Raw genomic sequence first — 27,921 nt, forward strand, 5'->3', positions numbered from 1 at the left:
AGCTGAATTCAAAAAGCAAGGAATGGTCAGGACACCCAGGAGAGATTAGAAGAATCTCCATGAGAAAGGGCGCTCAGAGCCCTGCCAGGCACCCAGCCTTCTGCCTTAAGTTCAAAATTCCGCAAACCCATGGCTTCTCGGCCTTTTGGCTAAGATCAAGGCTTTTGGCTAAGATCTGCAGCCTGTGCTCCATTCTCAAGATCTCATTCCACAAGTGTTCCAAGAGAAAGAAGGTTGTGAGGCAGTGAGCAGACCTTGCCAGAATGTCCAAGACCTTCAGTTCTCTTTGTTTCTTGCCTCTTGGGTTCAGAGATGGGTGGGAAAGCGCTCCAGAAGGCCAGAACTGGGGAGCTGCAGCCCAGCTCCCCACTGCTCCCTTCTTCCTGCCTCATTCCTCTGCACTGGCCAGCTGTGCCAGAAGGCCTGGAGCACAAACTTCCAGGTGGAAGTCAATGTGAAAGAGTATTTAGTTTATAAAAACATAACACACGTGATTTTGTCGACAGAGAGGCTCACCTTTAAAATAAATACATGGGAAATGTGGCCTGCCCTTGGCATAGGGGTGTAGGTCATGGGTGTCAGTTTTAAGGGGAAAAAATAATGTAGGCCGGTCCTTTGTTTCAGCAGATTTGAGCTCAGATTGAGTGCTGAACCCTAAATTCTGAGTTCTTACCCCTTCTGCAGTAGTTTCGAACAAAGTCATCCTTGTCCACTGAGAATAAAAAGGGGGCTAACAATATCTATCTCTCTATGCCCCAGGAGACATCTTCAACTTAAAAACAATGCCGTGAAAAAAGAATTTGAACTTTTTGGAGCTAAATGTTATCTAGCAGGAGGAAATCGTTGTGTGTTCTTAATATTTGATAAGATTTCTACAAAGATTTTGAATTATTTCCATGTGTGTATCTGAGCAGTATTGGGCAAGCTGACATTATCTTCATTCTTTGTGGCTAAACTCACGGAAGGATTCCCAGGACCGATTGCTCTATGACGTATACAAGTTTTCCCTCTCTTAGTTTCTTCATCTGTAAAATGGGTATACTGATCGAACTTATCTCATATGACCAGGTAAGAAAATGCACAGGAAGTACATTGTGAAGCAGGTGTTTTACAACCAAAAGCAAATGAATTTTCTCAGCTCCAAATATGTGTTAAAAATAAAGTTTCCTGTCAATTTACTTATAACCCATCATTGTGTAAGGAAAAGATCACTGAAGTAGGAGTTCTCATTTAAAGTGAGGTGTAGGCAAGCTACTTACTCTCCCAGGTTCATGTTTCTTTCAGGTGAATTAGGGGTGACGGTGACTCAGTCGGTTGTGCAGCTGACTTTGACTTGGGTCACAATCTGGGGGGGGGAATCCTGAGATGGGAGCCCTGTGTCAGGCTCCTCGCTCAGCAGGGTGTCTGCTTCTCCCTCTCCTCTCTCTGCTCCTCCTCCTGCTTGCACTCCGTCTCATAAATGGATAAAATCTAAAAAAAAAAAAAAAAAAAAAAGAGTCACTTATTTAAAAAAAGGGTGCGGGGAGCTGGCTTAGAGAATCTTCGAGAAATTTCCAGTTCTAAAGGGACTTAGGAATTTTTTTCAATTCATTTTTAAACAAAGTTTTAATAAAATTTAACATAGCAAGTATTATACGCTTTAGCAATTTATATTTTAAATGTACTTCAGATTAAAATTGTTTTATGCAGTTTTTAAATACAGAAGGATATGGAAAGTGATAAAACTTGACTTGTTTAAAAAATAGATTTGGAAATGCTGTGGGAAATTCAATTATATTTAAAGGTGCAAAAACAAGATTGAGATCACTGCTAAAAAATAAGGAAATTCACTTTGGATGCCCATTGTTTCTGGAAGAAGGGTGTTTTTATGCCTGTGTGGCTTTGACGTATTACGTGGAGGTCAAAGCAGAGAACAGTCCCCTTCTTTTTGGAACATTTCATCCAACTAAAATGGAAGGAATAGAGCTTAGCACCAATGCACATCCAAATAAAACACAGACCCTAAATTTGATATGCATCTCGTTTGCAGTAAGAAGAGTTTCACGGCAATCCAGGCCATGATGGAAACACCTCATGACGTACAACTGGATTCAAATTCTGGCTCCTCTCCTTTCTGGTGTGACCTTGGGAAAGTTCATAACACATGTGTGCCTCGGTTCTTAAAAAATGGGACGACCCTTGGAGTGTTGTCAATATTAAATGAGATAATACACGTAAGGCTCTAAGAAAAATGCCTGACACATAGAAAAAGTTCAGCAAACATTAGTTACTATTATTGGACTCCATAGATTACAACTAGATGTCAACTACAGAGTAGTCACTGTATTAGACCCTGAAATATCTTTGGGGTTTCAGCTTTCTGTGTCTCATCTACCGTGTGTTAGAGAGTTATATAGGAAATACCAAAAATTTAGCAGTCCAGTAGGGCCCAAGGAAATCTAGAAAAAAGGCACTTAGGAGTCAAAAGACTAAATTCAGGAGGGAATAAGAGAGGTCAATGCGTAATTGCTTGAGGTCTTGTCTTGAAGTTGTGGAGTTCTGTGCCAGGTTTCAGAGAGCAGGTTATGATGCATATATTAAAACTATGGTGACATTCAAAGAGTCAGACATGCTTGATTAGACTTTCATGTTCTGTATTTATAAAGATGTTAGTGGTGCTTTTCCTCAGTGCAAGTGATTTTTGGCTCTAACTAATATTTATGACTATAATAAAGTCTATTCAGCATAAAGTATGCGATGAATTTTTTCCAGTTCTCAGCTTGCTTTTATTTAAGGGGATATCCCAGAAGATGCTATATCTTGACCAGTAATTTCAGCGGATAGGGAGTGAGCAAAATTTAGGCAAGGACAATTGTACTTAAGCACTATGAGACAATATGAGAAGTATATTTTGGCAGTAAGGCATTCTGTTATATGAATTTATCATGGAAGTGGCATAGGAAGATATGCCTTTTGCAAGCAGTGCTGTGTTGCTTTGTGGTGATTCCAAGCTTGCCCCGTAACAGTCAATGATGTTTGGTTTGAGAGTTTCCGCATATGGACATGTCCACAGGGCATCAAAAGCAGGTTTAAGGTGATGAATTCAACCTTCAAGAGGTACCTATTTGGTCTTAGTGATCTCAGGTTGGACTCCCATTGGCACCAGAGTGTTTGGTTGCCTTTGGGGGCTTTGGTAATGGGAAGCCAAGGAAATCATAGTTATTCTGTACCACTACCTATGAAGTTTCGGCAGGTGTCTGTGGCAGATACTCTTATGACCCCTTCATCTGCACATTCCGCAAGCCAAAAGCTCTAGATGTAAAGGAGAAAAGCAAAGGGGTCTCTTCTTAACAACAAGCAAACTGACTGAAGTATTCAGGGAGGGAGGAAGAATAGAACAGTCGGAAATAACTTGGGAGGAAGAATAGAACAGTCGGAAATAACTTGGAAGTTCATCTTGTCCATAGCCGGTTACAGAAGGTTTAATTAAGAAAAATGAAAAGGCTGAGGATTCTCCTGTGCTTAGTATTCCTTTTTTGGCCTCCTCCATTTCCACAGGCTGATGGCTTTTTAATATTAAAAACCATTCCAAAAGGCATCCCCCAGGTCCCATTACACAAGCCACAAATCACCGCTCCAACAAAACGTTCCGAAGAAAAAGTGGCTGTGATGGGCCCCCACTGGGTACAATCTTGATTCTCCAGGGAAAAGGAACTCTCAGAATTACTGATTTGGATGTATTTGGGCCAGGAGCTGGGCCTTCCCGGGAGAACAGAAACACCCGACAATAAACACCGCCCCTCCCCCCCACAGCAAAAACAAAACATCCAAGGCGCTGCTGCGGCGGCTGACCCTCGGCACCCGGCTCCGAACGTGACCATAAAAACAGAAGCAGGGCTGAGCCCGGGCGCCCGGGAGCACGGTGCAGCTCGCGGGCCGGGCCTCAGGGCTCGCCTGCCTGGCAGCGCGGGTCCGGCGCTCCCGGGGACTTTCACCTGCTCCGGGGGCGGGCGTCGCGGGGCGGGGCCAGTATGGGCGCGGGGCGGGGCCTGGGCGCCCGTGGGAGGAGCCGGCCCAGGCCCCGCCCCACAGGAGGAGCAGCTCCCGGGCGGCCGATCCGGCGTCTCCGTGACAGGCGCCCCGCTCCGCCGCCGCCGCCGCTGCTGCCGCCGCCGCCGCCGCCGCTGCTGCTGCCGCCGCCGCCGCCTTTTCTTCCTCGTCCCGGGCAGCCGCCGCGCCGGGTCCCGCTTCGGGCCGCGCGCCCACCGCTCCCTTCCCCCGGCCCGGCGCCGCCCGCTCCCGCCGCCGCCGCCGCCGCCCTCCTCGCCCGCAGGAATCGTGCGGCCACAGCGCCGCCCGCAGCCGCGCAGCCCGCTGCCGTCCGGCCCTCGGCGCCGCTCGGGTCCCGGCTCCCGCGGCCGCCGCGCGCCCCTCCCCTCCCCTCCCCTCCTCACCCCTCCCGGGTCTGGCCAGCCCCTTCCCGCCGCCGCCTCTGGAGGAGCCGGTCCACCGCGGGTCACCACCATGCCCAGCAAAACCAAGTACAACCTTGTGGACGATGGGCACGACCTGCGGATCCCCTTGCACAACGAGGACGCCTTCCAGCACGGCATCTGCTTCGAGGCCAAGGTGAGGGGCCCCCGAGGGGGGGCAGTAGCCGCCTGGGGGCACGTCCGAGCGGACGCGGGGCTGGCGGGCCAGGCTGATGTGGGGGGCCTTTCTGTGAGGGAGGTGTCTCCCCTGGTCGGGACTGAATTCCGCGGGCTCCTGCCCAGAACTGCTTCAGAGCGGCTGGGAAGTTTGGGCGGTTTTGCTGCGCCCCCTCCTCCCCCCTGCGGACGCCCCCATCCTCACCTCCCGGGACTGCCCGACTTCCCGATCCCTGCTTCTGAGCAGGAGAAGCCAGCGGGGGAGCGCAGCCCGGACCCCTGATTCTTTAGAATCGCTTTGGGGAAGCTCTGGTGTTATTTACCTGCTGGGATCCCGCGGGAGAGGTGCTTTCAGGAAGGTTTGTTTTTGTTTTTGTTTTTGCTTTTTTAAAGGGGGGAATGCCTACTTCCTGATCGAGGAAAATATTACAGGGGTGTTTCTGTGTTTGTTTTTGTTCTAGATTTCAGGTAACCGGGTCCAGGTGTCAGTCACTTCTTAAATGCCTGATTTGCCAGGACTTCTTTGCAGGCGCCAGTCATTGAAGGGGGAGGGGTAAAAGCTGCCCATTTGCTAGTTTTGTGGCGTAATGTTAAGTTTCAGCAGCTAGTAGGGAACCGCTGTTGAAGAATTTAGCGGGGATGACTGGAATTTGCAGCGCCAAGGCCAGAGCCCGGGTCCGTCCTTGGGGAGGGGGCGGGGCGCAAGCCTGGGGACTGGACCCGGAGGTACGCGGTAAGGCTGGCCCCCTGGGATGCCCTTCCCAGAGGGAGGCGTTCTGGTTCCTGCGATCGCAGCTGGGCTCCCGCTGCCCATCGCTTGCGGGAAGTGCTTCTGCTCTTCCTTCGTGCCGCCTGACCCCAAAGACTCAGAGTTTCTCAGCACCTGCAGCGTGCCTGTCGCTGTAAGTGACAGAAGGTATTGCCCCTGCCAGGAGGTTGTTTTTTAGGTTCTTGCTGGTTTTGAAAAAAGACACTACTTTAGATGTGGAGACAGTTTTGCTCTCCGTTCCCTTTTTTCCTTCGTGGCTTTGAAGATGCAGGTTGTTATCTCAGGCAAGGGTGATTCCGTCAGGTGGCTATTTCCTTCAGTTTGTGAAACATTTTTTGAGTGTCTGACACGTGCCCAATGCAGTCAGTTACCTTTAGATCTTTTTCCTTCTCATGGGGATGTGTGAATTGGTGAATCTTACTCCCCACCACCACCCCATAACCTTCCCCCAACCACATTTGCTTGACCTAGGACACCCCTGCGTCCATCCCACTCAGACCCTGTGGAGGAATGCAGAGCGGAATTAGTGGGTATGGCTGAGACCAGAGTGGGGCTGTAGCCAAGATCTTATCTTGTTTCTCTCAGAATAGATCTGGTTGGTCTAAGATGGGATGTTTGGGTTAATTTTTGTCCAGGCCTGTTGCTCTGGTGAGCCTTTGTCACTTTACAGAATGGCTTTTCATTGTGCCCATAATTCAGTTTTCTTGGATATCCGTAAACTGGGGAATTGGCTTTGTCTTGTTTGGTTCACCAGTGCTCTGTTTCTCAAGAATGAGGGCAAGAAGGGGGATCAAGAATTAAAGTGTTTTAAAACCTTTTTAATTCTTTTTTGCACAGTCTCTGCCTTTGGTCCCGACGAGGTGTCAAAACGGGACAGGCATAAAAATCCTATTGAAAAGTCAGATTCTTGCCACCCCCAATTCTAATTTGACACATCTGGGGGGAGCCTGGGACTGGGTACCGTTAAGGGGGATTGTAGTGATTTAATGCAAGTGGCTGGAACCAGATTTTGAGAAATATTGGGCTTGAGGCTTGCCTCCAACTTGCTGATCTTACCATCACCTTCCCTACATGGAATTTCTTTTCTAAGCAAATGTCCGGGGCCTGCATGATGTAGTTCCTCTAGTGACTTTCCCAGGTTCACACACAGTGGTGCTTGATTAGAGGATGGGGAGCCACAGCTGGTCCAGGCTGTTCTAATGCAGATCTGAGACACAGTTGACCAAGGGGTTCTGCCCTGAGAACGGCAAGGTAGAGGAGAAAGCACAGGGCTGACTGAGGACTGGTCCTAACGCCCAGCCCTTTGTAATCGATGCTGGACACCAGGACGTTCAAACCGCATCAGCCGGGTCCCGAGTAGCGGTGGAATCCAATTTTCTGTCCCAGATGCATCTGATAAGCGCCTCCTCCGGCTGGTTTCCACCTTCACCAGAGCAGGGTCTGTGGACCTTCATGCTCCTTGGGATGTCAGGGTTAAATCTGCACCACATTCGTTTTGGAAAAGCAGGGGCTGGGAAATGTAAATGTAATCTTGCTGCCTTGTCAGATCCCCTTGGAAAATGAGCCCAGGTCTTTTCTGTCCCAAGCGCTGGCAGTTTTTCAGAATCAACACTGGATGGAGGGACTGTTTGGACGGATGCCACTCATCTTCAGGCCTCTGCAGGGATTGAAAGGGTATGGCTGGGGTTGAAGGATGTCTGGGAGTCAGAGGGTCGGTGCACTGAGAAACAACATCATGAGGGTACCTTGGTGGCTGAGTGGGTTAAGCGTCGGACTCTTGATTTCAGCTCAGGTCATGATCTCAGGGTCAACAGATCGAGCCCCGATGGGACAGGTTGAGGAGCCTGCTTAAGATGCTCTTTCCTTCTCCCCCATCTCTCTCTCTCTCGAAAAAAAAAAAAAAAGAAAGAAAGAAAACAAAAAGCATCATGCACTTAATCTCAGATGTTTTTCATGCGTGGTTTCATGTGATTCTCACTGCTTCCCTGGAGGCGGGTCGCCTCATGTCTTATAAATGACGGTATAGGCTGGGGGGCTTGTTCTCTGCTGTAGTGCACACAGCTGTCATGGCAAAGCCAGCATTTCAACTACTGGGAGCTTTGACTCCTTCAGACTCCCAGATCGCGTGCTTACTCAGTCATTTTTATGGAGTGTCCACTCTGTGCTGGGCGGTGGTCTGATTCATGGCTCCCTGACAGGGCATTCTCAGGTTGCTGGCCTCTTGGACTCTGATGTAGGAAATTCCGTAAACTTTTAGTGTCTGGCTATTTGCACATATCCCCTTCGGTTGGGCACTGCTCCTAATTACCTGCCCTGGGATTACCTGCCCTCCGTGGGCAGCATGGGTGCCTAACCCTCTGATCCTTGCGGGGAGGTGGGTGGTAAAATCTCACTCGGCCTGATGGCTTATGTGGTTGCTCTGTCCCTGCCTCTCCCTCTGTCCCCATGTGTCTTCCTGGTAGCCAGTGCCACTGACCGACTGTCTCCCCGTGCTGGGTGAGGAGGGGACTGGGCATGGCTTTGGTGGTTATGCATTTTGTAGGTGTGGTTTTTTTTTTTTTTTTTTTTTAATTCACATGGGACTTTCCCATACAAAGCCTTTTCTTCAGGTAGAAACAGAAGCATTCGTGTCCTCTCTGTGTCTCCGATGAAAAAAATTGGGGATCAGAGGGATTAACTCATCTAGCATCACAGAACTGCTCCAACCATCTGATTCTAGCTGATATTTAGTGAGAACTTACTACGAGCCATGGAGCTGTTGCTGCCCCAGGGCTGTTGTCTCCTGGTTCCGGTTCCTCCTCCTGATGCCCAGTCTGTATACCCAGGGCTCATCTCCTCAACCCTTCCTGGAGACCATGAGTCTGGCGCAGACTGTCACAACCGGAAAGCACCTCAGCTTACCTAGGACACAACCCCCTGCTTTTATAGCCGAGGAAACTGCAGTGCAGGGGAAGTCGTGGACCCAGGCTCACCTCACTAGATAAGATGAGATCCAGGCTTCAAGTCAGTTTCAGGAATCTCTTGTTGCTTAACCGATTACCCAAACACGAAGTGGCTTTAAGCAGCATCTGTTTATTTTGTGCGCCAGGAATTCAGGCGGGGCTTGGCAGGGCTGTTCTTCTGTTGCACGTGTTGTTGTTGATAGGCTCAGTCATTTGGCTTCATTTAGCTGTGGCTGGGCCGGGTTGGAAGGTCCTTGAAGGCCTCTCTCACATTGCCGGTTCTCCCAGGGTGGTTCTCTCCACGGGGTCGCTTGGATGTCCTCATAGCATGATGGCGTTTTTATGTGGCAGCTGGGTTTGGGGAGGGAGTGTTCCAAGCAATGAAGGCAGAGCCTTGAAGGCCTGTCGTCCAAAGTTAACACAGGGTCATTTTTTTATTCTGTTAGTTAAATCAGGCCATAGGCTGGCTCAGATTCAAGGGGAGGAGAGGTGGACTTCATTCCTGAGGGGCAAGCATTAAGGCCACATTGTATGGGTGCACACGGGATGGGAGAGATTGCCGAAGCTGTCTTTGGGTCACGGTTGGCTACGAGATTTTGTGCCCCTCTGCATACACTGTCTGCAGAGATCTGCATGTTCTTTGAGGATGTTGTCTCCTGCCTCTGTGTGGAACCCCTGCCCCAGCATCAGGGGCATACATAGCCAGCAGTAACAAAGTATTTGTCAAGTGGAAGAAAGTACCCACTGTAGAAAGTCTGAAAGTAAAGATATTGTCCTATTGTGGAGTGATTTTGCAGTTGGGGAGCTCCTGGTCAAAGCTGAACTCTGCTGTCTGGACATATTTCCGTCCTTGCTAAATGGAGGTTTCCGTGATTTGGATTTTAGAGATTCCAGAAACCTGGACGGCAGGCTGCCTGTGGATGCCTCTTGAGCATGCTGCGGCGAGGCCTTCCAGATTAGGACATTACATTATTGGCTCACCATAAATGGGGTGCTCTGACTCATACTTGAGCACGTAGCGTGGTGAAGAGCTCTCACCCCGACTCCACAATATCCTGGGTGTGGGAGTTTTGCCTCCAAGGTCTTGTCTTCTGGACCAGGAGGGTTTCAAATGGAGGGCCTGCTGTATATACCGACACTGCCATTGAAGCAGAGTTTCATTTCACCTTCTCACGTATACGTCCAGATGCTTTCAAACTCACTGTAATCGTTTTTTATTTTTAATTAATTAAGCTCTGCCCCCGACATGGGCTTTGAACTCACGACCCCAAGATCAAGAGTCAAGTGCTCTACTGACGGATCCAGCCAGGCGCCCCTCCCATTGTTATCTTCTGCCGGACCACTTTTGGGGGGCAGTCAGTTTCAGAGATGCAGCGCTGCTCTGAGATGATGGCTGGTTTTACTCGTGCAGGTGCCCACTGTGTTCCTCCACAGCGGATGTTTGGGGATCTGGTGGGCGGGTCTGTTTCTACCTAGCCATACATTTCATGAATTGATGGCTTTCAGTCTTGTCTCCTTGGCGCAAAATGTCCGGGTCCCTTCAATGTGCAGATCATTCAGCCACATGTAATGTTGACCTTTGCCAGTCATTATGTCCAAGACCCTAATCAGACTCACTGTTTATTATCGCTTACTCATAATGCTGCTGCTTCCAAGAACTTGAACTTTCAGAATGCTTTCTTTGACTATAATTATCTGCCTCCTCACACCCTCATCGCCTTGAGGCCTTGAGCTCCCTGGTGAACTTGCCATCTTTGTCCTGTTTCCCAGGGCTGTCTGGGGCCATGCCCATGACCCTTTCTGCTCCTTCCACTTTGCTGCCCAACATTGCAAACTTGGTGTCTGCTGCTTTCCTTCCTCTTTTTGGAAAATGAGCTTCCTTTCCCCGCAACATTCTGAGAGTTTTATTGAGGCATAAGTCACATGCTGTACAGTTCACTAACGTGAAATACACAATTAGGGGGTTTTAGTATATTCACAGATACATGCAACCATCACCATAGTTGGTTTGGGGATATTTTCATCACCTCAAAAAGAAACCTCCATACTCTCAATTTAGCATCCCCTATCCTCCCATCCATTCCAGCCCTAAGCAATCATTAAACCACTTTCTGTCTCTAGATTTGCCTATTCTTGACATTTCATATCTGTGAAATCATATATTATGTTTTTGTGTGCGTGTGTGTGCGTGTGCATATGAGTGGTATCTTTTTTTTTTTTTAAGATTTATTTAATTGAGAGAGAGTGCACCCACACACATGGGGTGGAAAGGAACAGAGGGAGAAAATCTCTAAGCAGACTCCTTGCTGAGTGTGGAGCCCGACGAGGGGCTCGATCTCACCATCCTGAGATCACGACCTGAGCTGGAACCAAGAGTCGGACGCTTAGTGGACTGAGCCAGCCAGGCGCCCTGCTGGTGACATCGTTAACTTAGCATGTTTTCAGTCCGTATTGAAGCCCGGGTGAGTGCTTCATTCCTTTCAATGGCCAAATCGTACACCACTACGTGGGCATACCACATTTTGTTTATCCATTCATCCACCGATGGCTGCTGAGGTTCCTTCTTTAGCTTCTATGAAGACTTTTTCTATAAACACGAGTGTCCTTGTTTTGGTGGGGATGTCCGTTTTCATTTCTTGTGGGTAGATAAGGAGGAATGGAATTGCCTGGTCTCCTAGTAACTGGGTTTCACTCTTTGTGGAACCGGTAGGGGCTGTTTCCAGTGTGGTTGCCCCATTCGCACCAGCAGGGTTTGGGTTTCCCATGTCCTCATCGGCACTTACTATCGTCTGGCGTTTTGAGTCTAGCCAGTCTGGTGGGTGTGAAAATGCTGTCTCATTGTGGTTTTGATTTGTATTTCTCTGATGAATAACGATACAGAACATATTCTCATGTGTTTATTGGCCATTTATATGTCGTCTTCGGAGAAATGTCTATTCAGATCCTTGACCCATTTTTGGATTGTCTTTTTTTTTTTTTTAAGGATTTTATTCATTTATTTGACAGAGAAAGAGATCACAAGTCGGCAGAGAGGTAGGGAGAGGGGGAAGCAGGCTCCCTGCTGAGCAGAGAGCCCAATGCCGGCCTCAATCCCAGGACCCTGGGATCATGATCTGAGCCAAAGGCAGAGGCTTAACCAACTGAGCCACCCAGGCGCCCCTTGGATTGTCTTTTTTAAAAAGTTCTTGAGCTGTAAAAGTTCCTTATTCTGTATTCATATAGATGTGAGTCCTTTATATAGATGTGAGCACATTTCTCCCTATCCTGCTGGTAGTCTTTTTACCTTCTTGATGCTGCCTTTTGAAACACAGATGTTTTTCGCTGTGATGAAGTCCAATTATATATTTTCTCCTTGTCCCGCTTCCTTTTTTTGAGATCCCTCTGCCCTCCGTCCTCTGCCGAGTTCTTGTTCAATCTCCTCTGCCCTGGCACGCCCCCCCCTTCCCTGGGCCCACCTTCCTCCCCAGTTGGTCACTTGTCTCTGCCCAGGAATGCGCTGCGACCTTCCCTACATGACGACTCACTTCTCTGCATCTCTTTCTTTAACAAGTGTCCCTCCCTCCTTTTCGCAGCTCATTCCCAGGAGAGAGCAGTCCAGTCTCTGCTGTTTCCCAGGGTCTCTTCAGCTCCTGGAGGTGTGCTGACTTCAGCTCCACATATAGGAACTGTTGTACTGTTTCCCTTTTCTGTCCTTGTTCCTTGCTGATTTTCTTGCTGTGCAGCCTGTCCTCCTCCTCGGAATGCCTTAGTCTGCTCTCCGAGCGGGCTCTGAGGTGGCTGTGCTCTGCCTGTCCCTCTAACTTGCCCTCCTCCTCCTTGCCGGCTGTTCTCTCTCCTCCCTTGGACCTCTCCTGTGAGGGCTTGTTTGCATGCCCTCCTCGCTGCTAGGCAAGTTGGCTCCTGGACCCCTAACTCTAGTCCAGCTCGCAGATCTCTGTTTGCTGCTTCCGCTGACCGTCTCTGCCCCAAGGAACATGGATAAGCTGGCAAATCTCTCTGACTTGGGGCCTCTCTTAGTGACCCCACCATGCTCTCGGGCACTGAGGCCTGACATTTTGGAGCACTGCCCGGACCATTTGGTTTAACAGCCGACTCATCGGCTGGCCACTGGATCCCCATTGTGGCCAGGCTCTTCTCTCCGTGAATCCCCATATCAAGTCAGTTGCTACGTTCTTGAATCTTCTCAATGATCTCCGCCCATGCACCCTGCCTGTTCCATCCCTTCCCACCTCTGGCTGGTTCAGACGCTAACCGCCTCTTCCCAGACTGTTTGAATAACTTTCTGGAGGCCTCCACTTGATCCTATAAACTTTTGCTCTGGTAATTTTCCTGCAATATAATTATGTTGTCCTCCTACTCAAAAACACAGAGAGTCTCCAAGCCTACTATATTAGATCCAAAATTCTTAGCATGATATTCAGGGCTGTTTTTGAACAATTCCCCTTCTCACCCCACACTCCAAGCCGGTCAGGGCATACCCCATTCCCTAGGCTCCCATGTCATGTCCCACACAGAGCTAGCCTAGTGCCACTTGCTGGGGCAGATGTGACCTGTCCCTCCTCTGTGTTGAGGGGACTAACCAGACCCCACTGTGCAGTTAAGCAGCTCTGATTTTTTCTCCCCATGCCATCATCAGGGGCCTTGTCACTTTGGGTCCCCCCACCCCCATGCCTTCTGCAGTGCCGAGTGCAGTGCCTTGCATAGAGAATTTGTATTTGCAGTAAATGAACATAATTTCTGAGATGCTCCCTGTGAGGACTGCCAGGAGGGCGCTGACGTGAGCCCAAGGACTGGATACGCCTCCGCCAGCTCCCGTCCCCTCCTGACCTGGTCTCTTGCTCTGTGTCTGTGACTTGCAGTCCCCCGGCTTCCCAGGATGCACGCCCTCCGCGCAGCCCGCCCCATGCCTCTTCCTTCCAGAGGAAGTGCCGAGTAAGCCTTTTCCCTGAATTAAATGGAATCCCCATGATGGATGTGCCATGGAATTAGAATCTTTGATTACAGAACATCTGGCCAGTTTCAGGAGGAGATAAAAGTCATTTATTAGTAAAAAGAAAAAACCCAAAACATTTTCAGCCTGTTGTGTTCTCATTAATGAATTGGTACCCCCTACCCCCATTCATTGTTTTGTTTCCTTTAACTTGCTACTTTATAATCTTAGGGACATGGATTTGGTTGACAGTATAGTACAGCATGAATTCGGGACCCAGACTGTGCTTGGGTCCAAATCCTGGCCCTGTCCCTCTCTTGCTGTGTGACCTTCTGTGAGTTACTCAACATCTGTCCCATGGTACCCTGGTCTGTAAAAAGAGGGTACACGTACCCCTACCTCCTGGGATAAATGAGTTACACAAGGAACGCCTCGTGCAGAGCCTGGCCCAGGCTGGGCTGTTGTTATTATTATTATTATTATTATTATTATTATTATTTTGTCCTACAAATTGCACCATAGGTTGCATCTGTGCGTGGTTGTAATCTGCGGCCTTAGATTCATTCTTTGGCAAGTCAGAGGCCTGGTAGCATATCCACACCGCACGCCCGTTTAAAGCTGTAGCTACAAGACCACTTGGATTCCCAAAGTTGCAACTCAGACAGCGTGGCTGCTTTGGGGGCTTAAAATAGCTGTCAGCCTCCTCGGGAGGGAATTAAAAAAAAAGGGGGGGGGTTTAACTAGCTTCTGGTGCATGCCCCCATCACATGTGTTTCAGCCTTTAATCCTCATTAGGATTAAAAATCACAGAGTCTCCTGGCGTGCGGGATGCTGTCTGTCTTCACTGTCTTTCCCTGAATGTCTTGGATAAATATTTCTTTAAGCAGAGGTAATCTAAGCTGAAGGAATCTGGCATCATGGGATTAATTAATATCTCGTGATGCTTACATTTCCCTTTTCAATTTTTCGATTCAGCATCATGTTTCCTTGTAAGCCCCGGAGCAGCTGGCTTTAGAAGTTACTTACCGGGACACTTCCAGCAGGTTTCACGTCCAGAGCGCCCCAACACTTTGGACCCCTTACCCACCCCCCCCAACCCCGCGTGTGAGCCCAGCGGTTTTCTTGTCGGTTTTCTGCAGCACTTGATGGGGGCTCGTGGGTCTTGCCCCTGATGGTCATCTGTGCAGGTGGAGGGCTGCGGGTTCTCTCCCATTTATTCTGGAAGCTACCATGTTTCCGGGAGGACTGTGACTGTTCACCTGACCAGCCTTGAGAGCTGAATGAGACCTGGAACTCTCCTGCACCCAGAACATTCTGAACTGCGGAGAGGGAGACTCATGCTTGCAGAATTGCCCCAGGTCCTGGGGTTCAGTGCTGCTGTTCCTGCTGGTCGGGTGTGTGCATCTCTGGCCTCCCAGTCTAGGCCGTAAGCTCCTCTAGAGCCCAGCGGAAGCGCCACGTGCCTGCCTCACGCTGTCCACATCATAGAAAGCCAACATCATAATCACGGTCATTTTAAAAGCACTTACTGTGGTCCAGGCCCTGTCCATATTCTCTGAAGTGATCCGTCTTCCCAACAGCCGCGGGAGTGAAGGTTCTCTTATTTGCCGTTTTACAGATGGGGAAGCCGGGGCATAGGGAGACGGAGCTTGGTCATGGGTGGGTCTCCCCAGCCAAAGCCAGGCGTCTGGGCTCAGGCATTATCACTGCCAATCTTTAAGAGCTAATGTCTATCAAGTTCCATATTTTATGCTTGGTTCTCAGCGTTTTACGTATGTTGACTGGTTTAATCTTTACAGTGGCCCTGTAGGGGGGAGGTGCTGTTCCCATTTCGCAGATGAGGAAACCGAGGCACATCTCTTTAGGCTGGATCGAATGGGCAAATGGTCTGTTAGAGGGGGTGGTCTCGCCTGGGACCCGGGGACCGGTCTGCTATGTGCCAGTGGGGAACAGGCCACTCGCAAAGACCCCTCTGGTGTGCCATGTTGCTGCTGTCTAGACACGGCCGTGCGGCATCCGTGAGCGGGCCAGCGGCTGGCCGGAGAGGAGCTCGGGAGGCCCTTCCTTCCTGAAGAGTAGTGGTACTTGCTGGGCTCTGGCTGTGCACTTCCCGTGTCGTGGGGGGCTCCACTCCCCCTCACCACCCCGCTTCCTCCCCGCCGCCTCCACGGCCCTTCTCGGCCTTTCTGGGCTCCTGAGGACCCGTCCTCTCGGCCCGGAGGCCCCTCCAGGAGGGAGGGAATGCGGGCCGCCTCCCGCCGCGGAGCCCCTGTCGCTCTCGGTTGGGGCGCTCAGCCCACAGCCCACCACAGAGAGGCTCCTCGGTGGTGCCCTTTTGTTCGGGCTTGATTGCGGACGCTTCCGTTTTTGTGTTGGCCTCTCTGGACAGGCAGAGGCGCTCATGTGGAAGCGTTTTCTTTTTCTGCCAAGAGGAAGATTAATGTCTCCCAGGGGCCGAGTGACAGGTAGCATGACGTCTCACTCCCACGCTCTTTCCACATAATCACAATGACCTGTACCTGGGCTGCGCTGGCGTTTCCAAGCTGGCCCTCCCCGTGTGTGCATTTTCTTTTCTTTAATTTGGCAGCGCCGCTTGAACACCTCGTATCCTGGGCACCCGTCCCCAAAGTAGGATTGAAACTTGACCCCTGGACTCAAGGTTACTGAAATGCAGCTCTTTCCTCCTTCAGGTCAAGAATTTTGCAGCGTCCTTCCACGAGGACAATCTCCCGCAGATGCCTTCCATTAGCGAAAGCAGCTGTTCTCAAACTTTGACGTCTCTCAGAATCATCTGGAAATCAGTCAAAATACAGAGGCCTGGGCTTGTTGAAGGAGCATTAGGGCCTGATCTGTCGTGATCGCATACGTCTTCCAGGTGATGCTGACAGACACCCTAGTCTGGGAAGCTGGAGCACTGGTTCTCACACCGGGTGCTCATCCGGGACTTAAGAAAACACGTTCTGATGGTGGGCTGTTCTCGGTGATTCGAATTCAGTTAGTAGGGGGTGCCTCCGGGAAGTTGCTGTTTTCATGTCTTCTCTTTCTTTGCTGTCTGTTTTTTTGTTTTTTTTTTTTTTTCCCAAGCACATACTGAAATGAAGCCTGCTTTAACATTTTGGTCAGATAATTCTAATATATCCTCCTCTTGGTGTTGGCATCTGTTGTGGTCTTCTCTCATTCATGTCGAGATTTTCTGGGTTCCTGGAGTGATGAATGATTTTTGATTGAAACCTGGACGTTTTGGGTATTAGGAGCTTCTGAGTCTTAATTAAATCTTCTGTTTCAGCAAGATGCTTCTGCCCGTGGCAGGGGAGGGGAGCGCTGTCTCATTACCGTCAGGTGGGGATGGAAGTCTAGAGGCTTCATTGGCCTCGGCTGAGACCACGCCGGAGCCGGGCTGGCGTGCCTCACTCGTGGTACTGGTGGGGTCTCTGCTGACCCTCTGCCCACCCTCTGCCTGTTAACCGCTGGGTGGTGGTGAAAGTTCTGAACTCTCTGGTAGGTCTCCTCTGACCCCCAGCGGGGAGGGGGACGGGGAGGCCATGTTATCTTGGTGGCCCTGCTTCCCTTCAGCCTTCCCCGATAGCCCCGGGAAGAAGGAAAGGGGGAAGCATCTCCTTCCAGCCTGATGAAGGCAGATGTCAGGTTTCTTTCTTTTTTAAAAAAATTTTATTTGAGAGAGAGAGAGAGAACACAAGTAGGGGGAGCGGGAGAGGGAGAAGCAGGCTCCTTGCTGAGCAGGGAGTCCACTGTGGGGCTTAGTCCCAGGACGCTGAGATCATGACCTGAGCCTAAGGCAGATGCTTCACCCACTGAGCCACCCAGTTGCCCCAAAAAGCAGGTTTCTTGAACCAGCAGGTGGGGGCACGGTTTTCTTCTGTGACCCTGGGCTAGAGTAGGGCTGTCATTGTCTAAAACTCTGTCATGTGGAGCTGCCCCTGTCCTGGTCCTTTAAGCTGGAGAAAGCAGACTCATCTTGGGACTTTTTTTTAAAAAATATTTTATTTATTTATTTTTAAAGATTTTTTTATTTATCAGAGAGAGAGGCGGGGAGAGAGCGAGCACAGGCAGACAGAATGGCAGGCAGAGGCAGAGGGAGAAGCAGGCTCCCTGCTGAGCAAGGAGCCCGATGTGGGACTCGATCCCAGGACGCTGGGATCATGACCTGAGCCGAGGGCAGCTGCTTAACCAACTGAGCCACCCAGGCGTCCCAAGATTTTATTTATTTATTTGATAGAGAGCACAAGTAGGCAGAGAGGCAGGCAGAGAGAGAGGGGGAAATAGGCTCCCTGCTGAGCAGAGAGCCCGATGTGGGGCTCAATCCCAGGACCCTGGGATCATGACCTGAGCCGAAGGCAGAGGCTTAACACCCTGAGCTACCCAGGCGCCCCTCATCTTGGGACTTTTAAAAGTTATTTTTTTTAGGAATCTCTACAGCCAATGTGGGACTCGATCTCAAAACCAGGAGATCAAGAGTTGCTTGTTTTGGGGACTGAGCCAGCCAGGCGTCCCGGGATTTTTTAAATTGTCCATCTGTTGGCTTTCCTGGGTCTCTAATTTCTCCCGCAACCAGTCTGGGATACATGAGGCAGAAAGAAAACCCAGGGAACCCTACTACCATGTTGTGCCTTGGGCGCGGAGGTCCCTGGCCGGTTGGCCTTCTTTCCATCTTTGAGTCCTCTTCTGCTTGTTTTCTGTGTCCTAGTTGGAGTTCTCAGTGCTTGTGAGAGGGAGGATTAGAGGGGTTCGTGGAAGAGGTGATGGGAGACGAAGGTCCACACTAGCCATTACAGAGTAAGTCCGAGATGAACAGTGCAGCAGAGGGAGCTTGGTCGATGATCTTGTAATAACATCGCAGGGTTATTGGACGATGACGACGCGTGTCCTGGTGAGCACCGAGTAACAAGTGGACTTGTTGAAGCGATGGGTACACCTGAAACTAGAACCTTGTCCTCTGTACGTCGGTAAAGCTCCCCCAGGTGATCGTAATCAAATCAGGACACATAATTGAGAATCTCGGGGTCAGCGGCTGGAGCCAGCCGAGGCAGTTCTGGTGGAATGACCAGAGGCCCTGGTCTCTTCCCCAAGGGCTGGTCTTTATGAATCTTTGTGTAACCTCTCCTAAGTCCTTAAGACCCTGATAGTCCCTTTCCTTCCATAGATTTATGGCTTCCCTCCATGTGGCCCGTTCTGAAGCTAACTTGTGTTCCCAGAATACGTGTTCCCAATTGCAGGTGTGGAAATAGATCCAGTCCTATAGGACGTATTTATCGTGCTTCTGCAATGGGGGCACAGTGCTTGGTGTTGGGGTCAGAGAGCCAGAAGACTGGACGGTGACCGGAAGGCCGTCCTGCTAGCTGGGGAGATCTGGATATGTGGAAAGATGGGCACAATGGTAGGCGTGGGTAGGAGCACATAGCATGTGCTGGCTGTTCTCCGAGGTACCTTACGCCCTTTCTCATTCAATCCTTGTAAGTACACTGCATGAGAAATGGTATTTTCTCTCTTATCATGGTGGTTTAGAAGGCTCCGTATTATGTGACTTGTCCAAGGTCACTCTATCCCCAAATCTAGGCAACACTGGACCACGAATTTGCTAAAATAAGGCCTTGCGTTTTCCAGTGGATGTTCTACTGAGCTCTCTTCACGAGCTGTGGGTACTGCTAGGCTGGGGGAGAGCTTATCTGTCCATCTTCTTCCCCAGTTCCAGGACGGTGTTCCAAGGCTGTGGTTAGTGGCTTGGTCTGTGACTTTGCAAGGGGTCCTGCAAGGGCCTGAAATGAGGATTCTTGAGTGTAAGAATGTCACTGTAGTAGTTGTGCAAAGAGTGGGTTGCACGTGTGTGTGTGTGTGTATGTGTGACCGGTGAGAGCTGTTTGCAGCTGGAACCAGGGCCCATGTTCCCTTCTGGAAGTTGCGAGAGGTACAGCATCTTTCAATTTCATGCGTATGAATAATGGCGGGAGTGGGCAGCTTTTAGGGAGGTGAAGGAGGAGGGAAAGGTGTGCTGTGGTGGGAGTTGGGGAGACGAGGGTTTATATGTAGGGTTTTAGTACTTTTTTTTTTTTTTAAGAGTAAGAAAACCACAGATATGAAGAAATGCATGAGGTAGGAGGACCCATACCCCAGGAAGCTTTTAAATACCAGGCTTGAGGGATATCTGGGTGGCTCAGTCAGTTGAATGTCTGCCTTCGGCTCAGGTCATGATCCCAGGGTTCTGGAATCGAGTCCTGCATCAGGCTCCTTGCTCAGTGGGGAGCTTGCTTCTGCCTCTGCCTGACACTCTGCCTGCTTTTGCGCTCTCCCTCTGACAAATAAATAAAATCTTAAAAATACCAGGCTTGAGAGATGTGGCTTGTAAACAGTAGGGAAAAAAATGTTTCTGGGGTGACCTACATGCATGTGTGTATGAATGCGCACACACAGTGTCTTGGGATGAGGAGAGAGAGAAGAGCTGTTTGTAAAAATAAAGCAAACAGAGGACCAGTGCTAAAAACCCAGGTGTAGGGCCCCAACCAGGGTGACAAATGGTGGGGGACATGGAAATGAAGGGGTAGAGGTCAGAGAAGTTACAAAGACAGACTAGGGCCAGGCTGTATTGGGGAGGAGAGTCAGAAAAGATGCAGAGTTAAATACTCTGTGCTTCCTAGGAAAGTGGATTGGATCATTGGGACTCGTGTGACAAAGCTTGAAGCCACCTCCATTAGAGGATCCTCTAAAGTCTGAACTGCATGAACTTGAAAGTCTGAAACTGCATGAGGTTTCACTTGCCTCCTCTCTCTGTCTGGATCGAAACTGTTGGCCAGGGCTGGACCCTTGGCTGTGCCAAGTCCTGATGTCCCGTGTGGAATTCTCTGCCTTCCTTGAGCGGTCCTGACGTCTCTCACTCCCTCAGAGCTGGGGAAGCACATTGAGGCTTCTGACATGCGGCACTTTCCTGTCCGTTCAGCCGCACGATGGGCACGAGACGGGGTCTGTGGGAGCCCCTCGAGAAAGGCGGAAAAGGCTGAGTGGGCTGCTTGGAAGGTCTGGCTAGCTGGCCTTCTCCACAAGCTGGGATTATGACGACCCCTTCTCCCTCCCAGTCTCTTCTTGAAGTGGAGGTTGCTGAAACAGAACTTCAGGTGGCGATTCTAGAAGTCACTGGTGACAGATCTGTAATGGGTTCCTGAGGCTAATAATGTTAGAGGCATCAGACAGCAACTTCCGGGGTGTCCCTAGGCCTTTGGCTAATGTTCCCTGCCTGTATCCCAACCACTTCTGTCTCGCACAGTGCCCCCCCACCCCCCCACTGTCCCCCTCTGTGGTAACTGCTGGTCAGTGGGGTCCCAGAGGGAACACCATGTCTGATGCACTATGGACGCATAACAGGTGCACCACTGACCTTGCATGAACAAGCGAACCAGGCCGACGTCACTAAGCACGCATAGCTTCACTCCTCCCCACGTTTCCCTGGTGCTTTTGTCTGGAGTGGGATCCCTGGCCTCACTCTTGCCTCGGGAATTCTGCTTTGACCAGCCCGCTTGCTGTCTGAGTTGTGTTGGACGTATTTCTCAAAATGGTTTTTGTGGAAAGCGTGGGGTGTTGGACTGTGCCCTCTCAGCCTTTCCCTTGGCAAGACGGTGCAGATTTCTATGGTCAGAGGCTCCTTTTCCTTTACTGAAGGTGATCCAGCCCGCAGCCGGAAGCTGGCTTCCTCGTTGCCCCTTTAGGATGGGTTTGTCTGCTCCATCCTCCTCTTATGGGACTTCCCACCTCAAAGGCTGGTTTCCCACTGGTCTCCCGACTTTGGGAGGCGGTCTTCCTCGAATTGCTAAGCACCATTTGGCTTATAACCTGTTCTTTGTGTGCATAGCCTGGGCCCTACATGAGGGGGTTGAGCTTCTGGGTTTTCAGCAGTAGCTGCTCAGTAAACACATGGAGATGTGAGTGGAATGCAGCCGGGGTTTGGGTTTGGTGTGTCAGGTGAGGCTGCTCCCCTCGGGTCCTTAGAGGTCAGGCACTTCATGGCAGTTATGCCTTCTGGTGATGATTTTCTTTTCCCAGCAGTAGCTTATTAAGATGTCTGAACTACACGTGAGAGGCTGCGGACCCCTGTCTTCTGCGGGGGAGGGCTCGCTGCCCTGGTTCTGCCACATGGAAGGGATGCCCCTCCTTGCTCCTTGCTACTCATGTCTTCACCAGCGTTTCCTCCTTACCCGGGGTGGCCGGGGCTGGGGAGACCTGGATATAGCATAGGAGTCCCGGATGGCGGCAGAACCAACCCTATCCTTGCTTGGATCAACAGCCTGGTCCTTGTCCCTTTCCTTTCCTTGGAAAGGTCCTTGTCCCTTTCCCCTCTTTGTACTTCAGCCCCCCCACCCCACCTGTAAGACACCAGAGCCGAACTCTCACAGCTGAAATCTCAGCGGATCCCCGAGGTCCCCTCCAACTCCAAGAGTCTGATTCTGTTGGACTCTTCCCATTCCTTCTGCAGACCATCCCCCTTTCCTGATGAAGTTGCATCCCAATTACCTGACGTCCACATACTGGTTGACAGATCAATTAGAGCAAACAGCCAGAATGCAGTCAGACGGCACGCGGTGCTGCCCGTGTTCCCGGCCGCGGTGTGCCCGCTCTCGGGGGCGTGGGAGGCGGATCTGGTGCTCCTGCCCCGGGCTCTTCATCTGTGTGTTGCTGAAGTAACCACACGCAGGCAGAATTTATTTGCTCCGTGTCTTATGTTCTCAAATATTTACACCTTTTTCTCCTCTCGGGGTCGGGGGGAGCCTTTGAAGTCTCAGTTGTCCATTTTCCCCTATTGCAGCCAAAAGAGAAGTTTTGAAAACAGTAGAACACTACAGGGTCATGTTCTGCAGAAAGGCAAAGGAGAGGGAAAAAACAAAAGACTGAGCTTGGTCTTGAATTCTGTAGAAATTCAGGGGGCGGGGGGCTCTGTGTGCCTGCCAGCTCTCGGGCCTGCCAGCCCTTCGTCCTGAGGGCAGCCTTCTTGCCCCCTTCGTATGTCAATGGAGCTTTGCAAACCCAGCTGTGCCTTTGGATCCCACGAGAACTTACAAAACAGAGATGCCTCTGTCCCCTAGGGACTCTCCTTTCCTCTACCTGGGCTGGGGCCTTTCTATCTCTGTAATTTAAAAGCTCTCAGGCGATTGCTCGCGAGCCAGGAGACTAATGTGCGTGCAGGCAGGCCCCGGTTATTCAGATGGACCAGCTGATCGGGACAGAATGCCTTTCTGTGGCTTTCCACGGAGAGGCATAACTGAACGAGGGACTGGATATGCTTGCGGATGCGAACGCAGCACTTGCCTCCCCGCAGGTAAGAGCATGGGGGCCCCAGGTGCGTAGGTCTCCATCAGAACATGGCTGGCAGGTTTGATGGCAGCTGGCTAAGAGGGTGGGAGGTTCATCCACGCGACGGTGATGGTCCCCTCCGAGAAGCCAGGAGGGGCGAGCCGGTAGCTGAAGCATGGCTGGGCGCTGCCGATGATCGCCTGGATGTGTTGTGTGGAACCTGCCGGGGCTGACCCACATCTCCCTCCCCCTCCTGTGATACATCTTTCTTCGCATTGGTGAATGCACACTCCCTGGTAGCTGGCCTCTCTTTTGGGCCTGGGAGATTTTTCTCTCTGTCTTCCCTGCTCTCTTGCTGTTCTCCTTCCCCCTTCTCCTCTCTTCGGCTCCTCCTATTTTTTTTCTGCCTCAGACTGGATTCCGCCATTTCTGGTAGCTTTTAATGCAAGATCATTTTTTCAGGACCACTGTATGGGCACCTGAGATGCTGATTTTTATTTATTTTTAATTTTTATTTATTTTTGTAAGGCCTTTATTTGACACAGAGCAAGCACAAGCAGGGGGATCAGCAGGGAGAGGGAGAAGTAGGCTCCCCACAGAGCAGAAAGTCCAATGTGGGGCTCAATCCCAGGACCCCAGGATCATGACCTGAGCCGAAGGCAACCACTTAACCAACGGAGCCACCTAGGCACCCTGATGCTGAGTTTTATTTCTAAATAAAAATCAGCATGGGAAAATACATATAAAGAGAGCTGAAGAATGAATGTGACAGATATAAATGTACTTATGAGTTCATAGTCCTATTTCCAACTCAACTACAACTCAAGACTGAGGTTTCTTTTTTTTTTCTTTTAATTTTTTTTAAAGATTTTATTTGAGAGTGAGAATGTGTGAGCAGGGTTGAGGAGCAGTAGAGGGAGAGAGATGAGCAGACTCTATGTGGAGCTCGACCTGGGGCTCAATCCCAGAACCCTGAGATGATGACCTGAGCTAAAATGGAGAATCAGGTATTTAACCAACTGAGTTCCCCCACCCAGGTGCCCTAGACTATGAGGTTTCTTCTTAACCTCTATTTCATCTGTGCTATCACACTGAATTCTAGTTTTCAAGTGCATAGGGAATGATAGAATTCAATATCCTGTAATTACTCTTTTGGTCTATCCCATAATACCCAGGCTGCTGTCTCCGAATAGTAGATACTAACGCCGGCATCAATTATAATGCTGAACACATTCAAAAGCCTTGTTTGCCAGGCCACCCCTATACTCTGCCATTCAAAAGAATGGCTGTCCTAGCTCCTTGCAGTACTCTGAGTAACAGACGGCCCCTTATGGTGTCCATGTCCTGATCTCTAGTACCTGCACTTGTTACTTTATATGGCAAAGACTGCATTTGTGATGAAGGGTCTTGAGAAGGGAGATGATCCAGGTGGGTTCTAAAAGCCACCATACATGCCCTTATAAGGAGGGGGCAAAAAACCAATCACTTCCAGAAAAGGAAAAGAACCGAGTGATCTTGGAGGCAGAAATGGGGTGATGTGGCCACCAGAAGCAGGACGAGAAAGGAACGGACTATCCCCTAAACCCCTTGGAGAGAGGATAGCCTGCCAACACCATGATTTTGGTCAGGGAAAAAGATTTTGGACTCCTGGCCTCCAGAACTGTAACAGAATAAGCTGCTGTTATCCCAAGTCACCAAATGTGTGATAATTTGTCACAGCAGCTGTAGGAGACTGATACAGTCACATGGCCTTTACACATTGTAATCGCTCCCTTTTAATGCCCACTTAGCCTTATTCCTTAATGACTATATACTTCAAATACTTCTTGTGTCTTGTCATTTTAATTATTCGAAGTTCATTCTCTGGGATCCTGAAGAAGGACTCATGGAACAGTATTTCTAGGTCTAGTTATGCCTTACAGTTTTCTTAGAATGTGTCTTTATTCTGAGTCTGTGTTCTCAGGTACATAATATGTTCTCTGTGAGGTTTTCAATACATATATATGGGGGGTAGTTTGAGTTACCATTCTTAGACTTCTACTTCCCTGCTTTGATTTTGTTTTGCAAGGACCCCTCTTAACCCTATGTTGGTTCTTCTTTGTCCATCTTCACTATTTGTCATGTTCAAGTCCCTTTGATGTGTATTTTTCATCTGAACACATTCCTGACTTTTCAGGAGTTTTGTTAGGTCTATTTTTTTCTTCCTTATAGTTTAGTTTTTGTTTCTAAAATGATTATTTTTAAAATTTCTGATTCTTGAATTTAGTCACTTCTGAATTTTCATAATTCTAACTTATGTTTTCATGTCTTGCATAATTTACTTTTAAAAATAATTTTAGCTCATTTTGAAATGATGTTACATTTTAACATTTTTCGAATGTCTCTCTGGCATGTTTTCATTGTTCCACATCTCCAGAGCTATTTTGTTTGGTCCTTATTCTTTTTCTTCTAGAGCTGCCTATGGAGTTGACCCTGATATTTTCTTTAATTTTTATGTGAACTTGTTTTCCTGAATTTTTAAAAGAATGTGAGGTTCAGGAGGATTTTTGACTCCATAGTTCTTCTGTTTTCAGTTAGATTAGGATAACATGGTTCTGTTTCCTGCTCCCACTTTTTGGGAATCTTATTTCCTTTGTCCCTGTTGGCTGCCCCACCCAATTTTGATTCTGCTGTGGGTGGTTTCTCCTCTCTGTGGGATCCTGTAAGTCCGTTGAGAGTTCACGGAGGCTGGAGCTGCCCTCACCCTTTGGATCTCGTTGTGGGCCCTGCACAACAAATGTGGTTCTCCCCTTTTCCTATTGTGGTCTTCACTGAGTACCTGTTGGCCCTTTTGGGGTTCTCTTCTCTCCATCCGCACAGGCCCATTGCTTCCCTTTGTTTTTTCCCACACAGACACCAATACTATGCTGGCTGCTGATTTGTACCCATCCACATGTATTTTGGGGATTATGGGGCTACCTTGTCACCACTTTTTTTTTTTTTATGTTGTCCATAAGTTTTTAATTTTGTTACTTAGTTGCCCTGTTTTTAAGGATTGCTGAGGGTCCAATGATTATGTGGTTCCATTGCTGCCATTTTCCCAGAATTGGCATTCCATCTTTTTATTTCCCCTATGATTGGGCAAACTGCTGACTGAGAGTTTAAAAGTTGTTTTCCTCCCCATGAATCAGCAAAAGGTGTAAATATTTGAGAACATAAGACATGGAGCGAATAAATTCTGCTTACGTGTGGTTGCACTTGAGCAACATATTGATGAGCAGTTAAGGGAAGAAAGAACACCAGTTCCTTCCTCCCACACCCCTGAGAGCGGGCACTGCACAGCCGGGAACACAGGGAGCACCACGTGCCGTCTGGCTACATTCTGACTGTTTGCTCTAATTGATCTGTCAACCAGTATGTGGACATTAGGTATTTGGGATGTGACTTCATCGGGAAAGGGGGATGGTCTGCAGAAGGAATGGGAAGAGTCCAACAGAATCAGACTCTTGGAGTTGGAGGGGACTTTGGGGATCCGCTGAGATTTCAGCTGTGAGAGTTCAGCTCTGGTCTCTTACAGGTGGGGGGGGGCTGAAGTACAAAGAGATGAAAGAGACAAGGTCCAGGATGTTGATCCAAGGAAGGGTAGGGTTGGCTCTGCCGCCATGCCATCCGGGGCTCCTGTGTGCCATATCCAGGTCTCCCCTGACCCCCGCCTCCCTGCTGTGTAAAGGGTAAACAGACTATTGTCAAGTTGAAGAGGGCTTTTGTAGAGTAAATTGAAGGGTATTCACTCTCTTGTTTTAAGAAGTTCAGTATTTCAGTTAGTGGGTTTTCTTAAAATAGAGGCACACATAATTGGGGGTTTGTGTGGAATAATTGGGGAGTGGAACAGAGGATTTCATCCATGGTGTCTCTGCTCTCCCATGGCAGGATCAAGAGCAGAACCTGAAGGCCCGACCTCGTCCCACTGAACTTTTTACTCCAGCAGTGATAAATCTGGTGTTTGTTGACATTTCCAAGAAAAGGAAGTGTTTCTCTGAGAGTCTGTGTTATCCATTGCACAGTTGTTTACAACTGATGATTTAGTGGATTGCCATTTATTCATCTTCTCGTATTCTCTCCTTAATGGTCGTCTTGCTTCTCTGGCCACGGAGACAGTAATTCATATTTGTGTACCCAGTGTCCGTACATGGTTTGGGTTCCATATGTATTACATGCATTGAGTGAACCTGGAAAAATGAAAGTAGTATGTGAAAAAGAATACTCGAATTCCATGCATTATTGAGCATTAATAATTCCCAGATCCTCAGGAGGTGCAGGATGGCATGTCTTCCTGGATGAAATGGTTGAGAGGATTTGAATACTAATCCCCTTCTACACTCCCAGGCGCAGGCCCTCACAACCACCTTCCTGTGACAGTGACAGTAGATAAAACCACAGCAAAAGTGTTTTGCCATCAGAGAGACATGGCTCCTTGACGAGGAAGGTGTTTGGCAGCTGCTTTTTTCCTTTTTTTTTTTTTTTGTAAAGATTTTATTATTTTTTTAAAGATTCATTTATTTATTTTTTTTGACAGAGATCACAAGTAGGCAGAGAGGCAGGCAGAGAGAGAGAAGGAAGCAGGTTCCCTGTTGAGCAGAGAGCCCGATGCGGGGCTTGATCCCAGGACTCTGGGATCATGACCTGAGCCAAAGGCAGAGGCTTTAACCCACTGAGCCACCCAGATGCCCCTGAAAAGATTTAGTTTTAAGTAATCTCTACACCCAGGGCAGGGCTCAAACCTACAAGCCCAAGATCAAGAGTCGAACACTCCGCAGACTGGGCCCTCTAGGTGCACCTGCTTTTCTGCCTCCTTCCTCATGTAGTCAGCTTGCTCCTGCAGTTTCTCAGACACTTGAATTACTGTGTTTGATATGCAGGTCCTCTGAGACCGTTATTTCTACCTACAGGTAGGAACATTAGGTCTTAGCCTCCAAGTGTCCTTCATCCCTTGGCTGGTGAAAGGCTGTTTCCAGCAGGACTGGGACTCCAGAGCCCCTGCCATATTGCATGCTGTCTCTCCAAGCTGGTTCTGGAAAAATGTTCCCCCACCCCCGGCCCCCCCCCCCCCCCAGCAAGAGAACAAGTGGGAATGTGCTAAGACTAGAGGATCATGGAAGATAATTTTGTTATTGCAGTGGGTGAGTACTTCTTGAGTTCTATGGCAAGCCAGGTACAGTGGTAGGTCTTAGGGCAATAACATAAAAAAATTTTTTTAAAGACTTATTTTAGAGAGCAAGTGTGAGAGAGCATGCCCAGGGGAGAGGCAGAGGGTGAGGGAGAGAGACTCTGAGGCAGGCTCCCCACTGAACGTGGAGCCTGATGTGAGACTTGATCCCATGA

The 27,921-nt window shown here is 49.4% G+C and overlaps 1 protein-coding gene across 2 annotated transcripts in view; it reads left to right on the plus strand.

Annotated features, from left to right (window-relative positions):
* Nucleotides 1-4,311: 4,311 nt before the first annotated feature.
* Nucleotides 4,312-27,921, plus strand: part of LOC122918385 (carboxyl-terminal PDZ ligand of neuronal nitric oxide synthase protein-like) — a 262,893-nt gene continuing 239,283 nt past the window's right edge. For both annotated transcript variants that reach the window (XM_044266749.1, XM_044266750.1), the window contains exon 1: nucleotides 4,312-4,608. In XM_044266749.1, coding sequence (XP_044122684.1) covers nucleotides 4,504-4,608 — 105 coding nt within the window. In that variant the 5' untranslated portion in view covers nucleotides 4,312-4,503. The remainder of the gene's footprint in view (nucleotides 4,609-27,921) is intronic.

Source organism: Neovison vison, chromosome 10 (assembly GCF_020171115.1).
Source record: "Neovison vison isolate M4711 chromosome 10, ASM_NN_V1, whole genome shotgun sequence".
Classification (NCBI taxonomy): Eukaryota; Metazoa; Chordata; class Mammalia; order Carnivora; family Mustelidae; genus Neogale; species Neogale vison.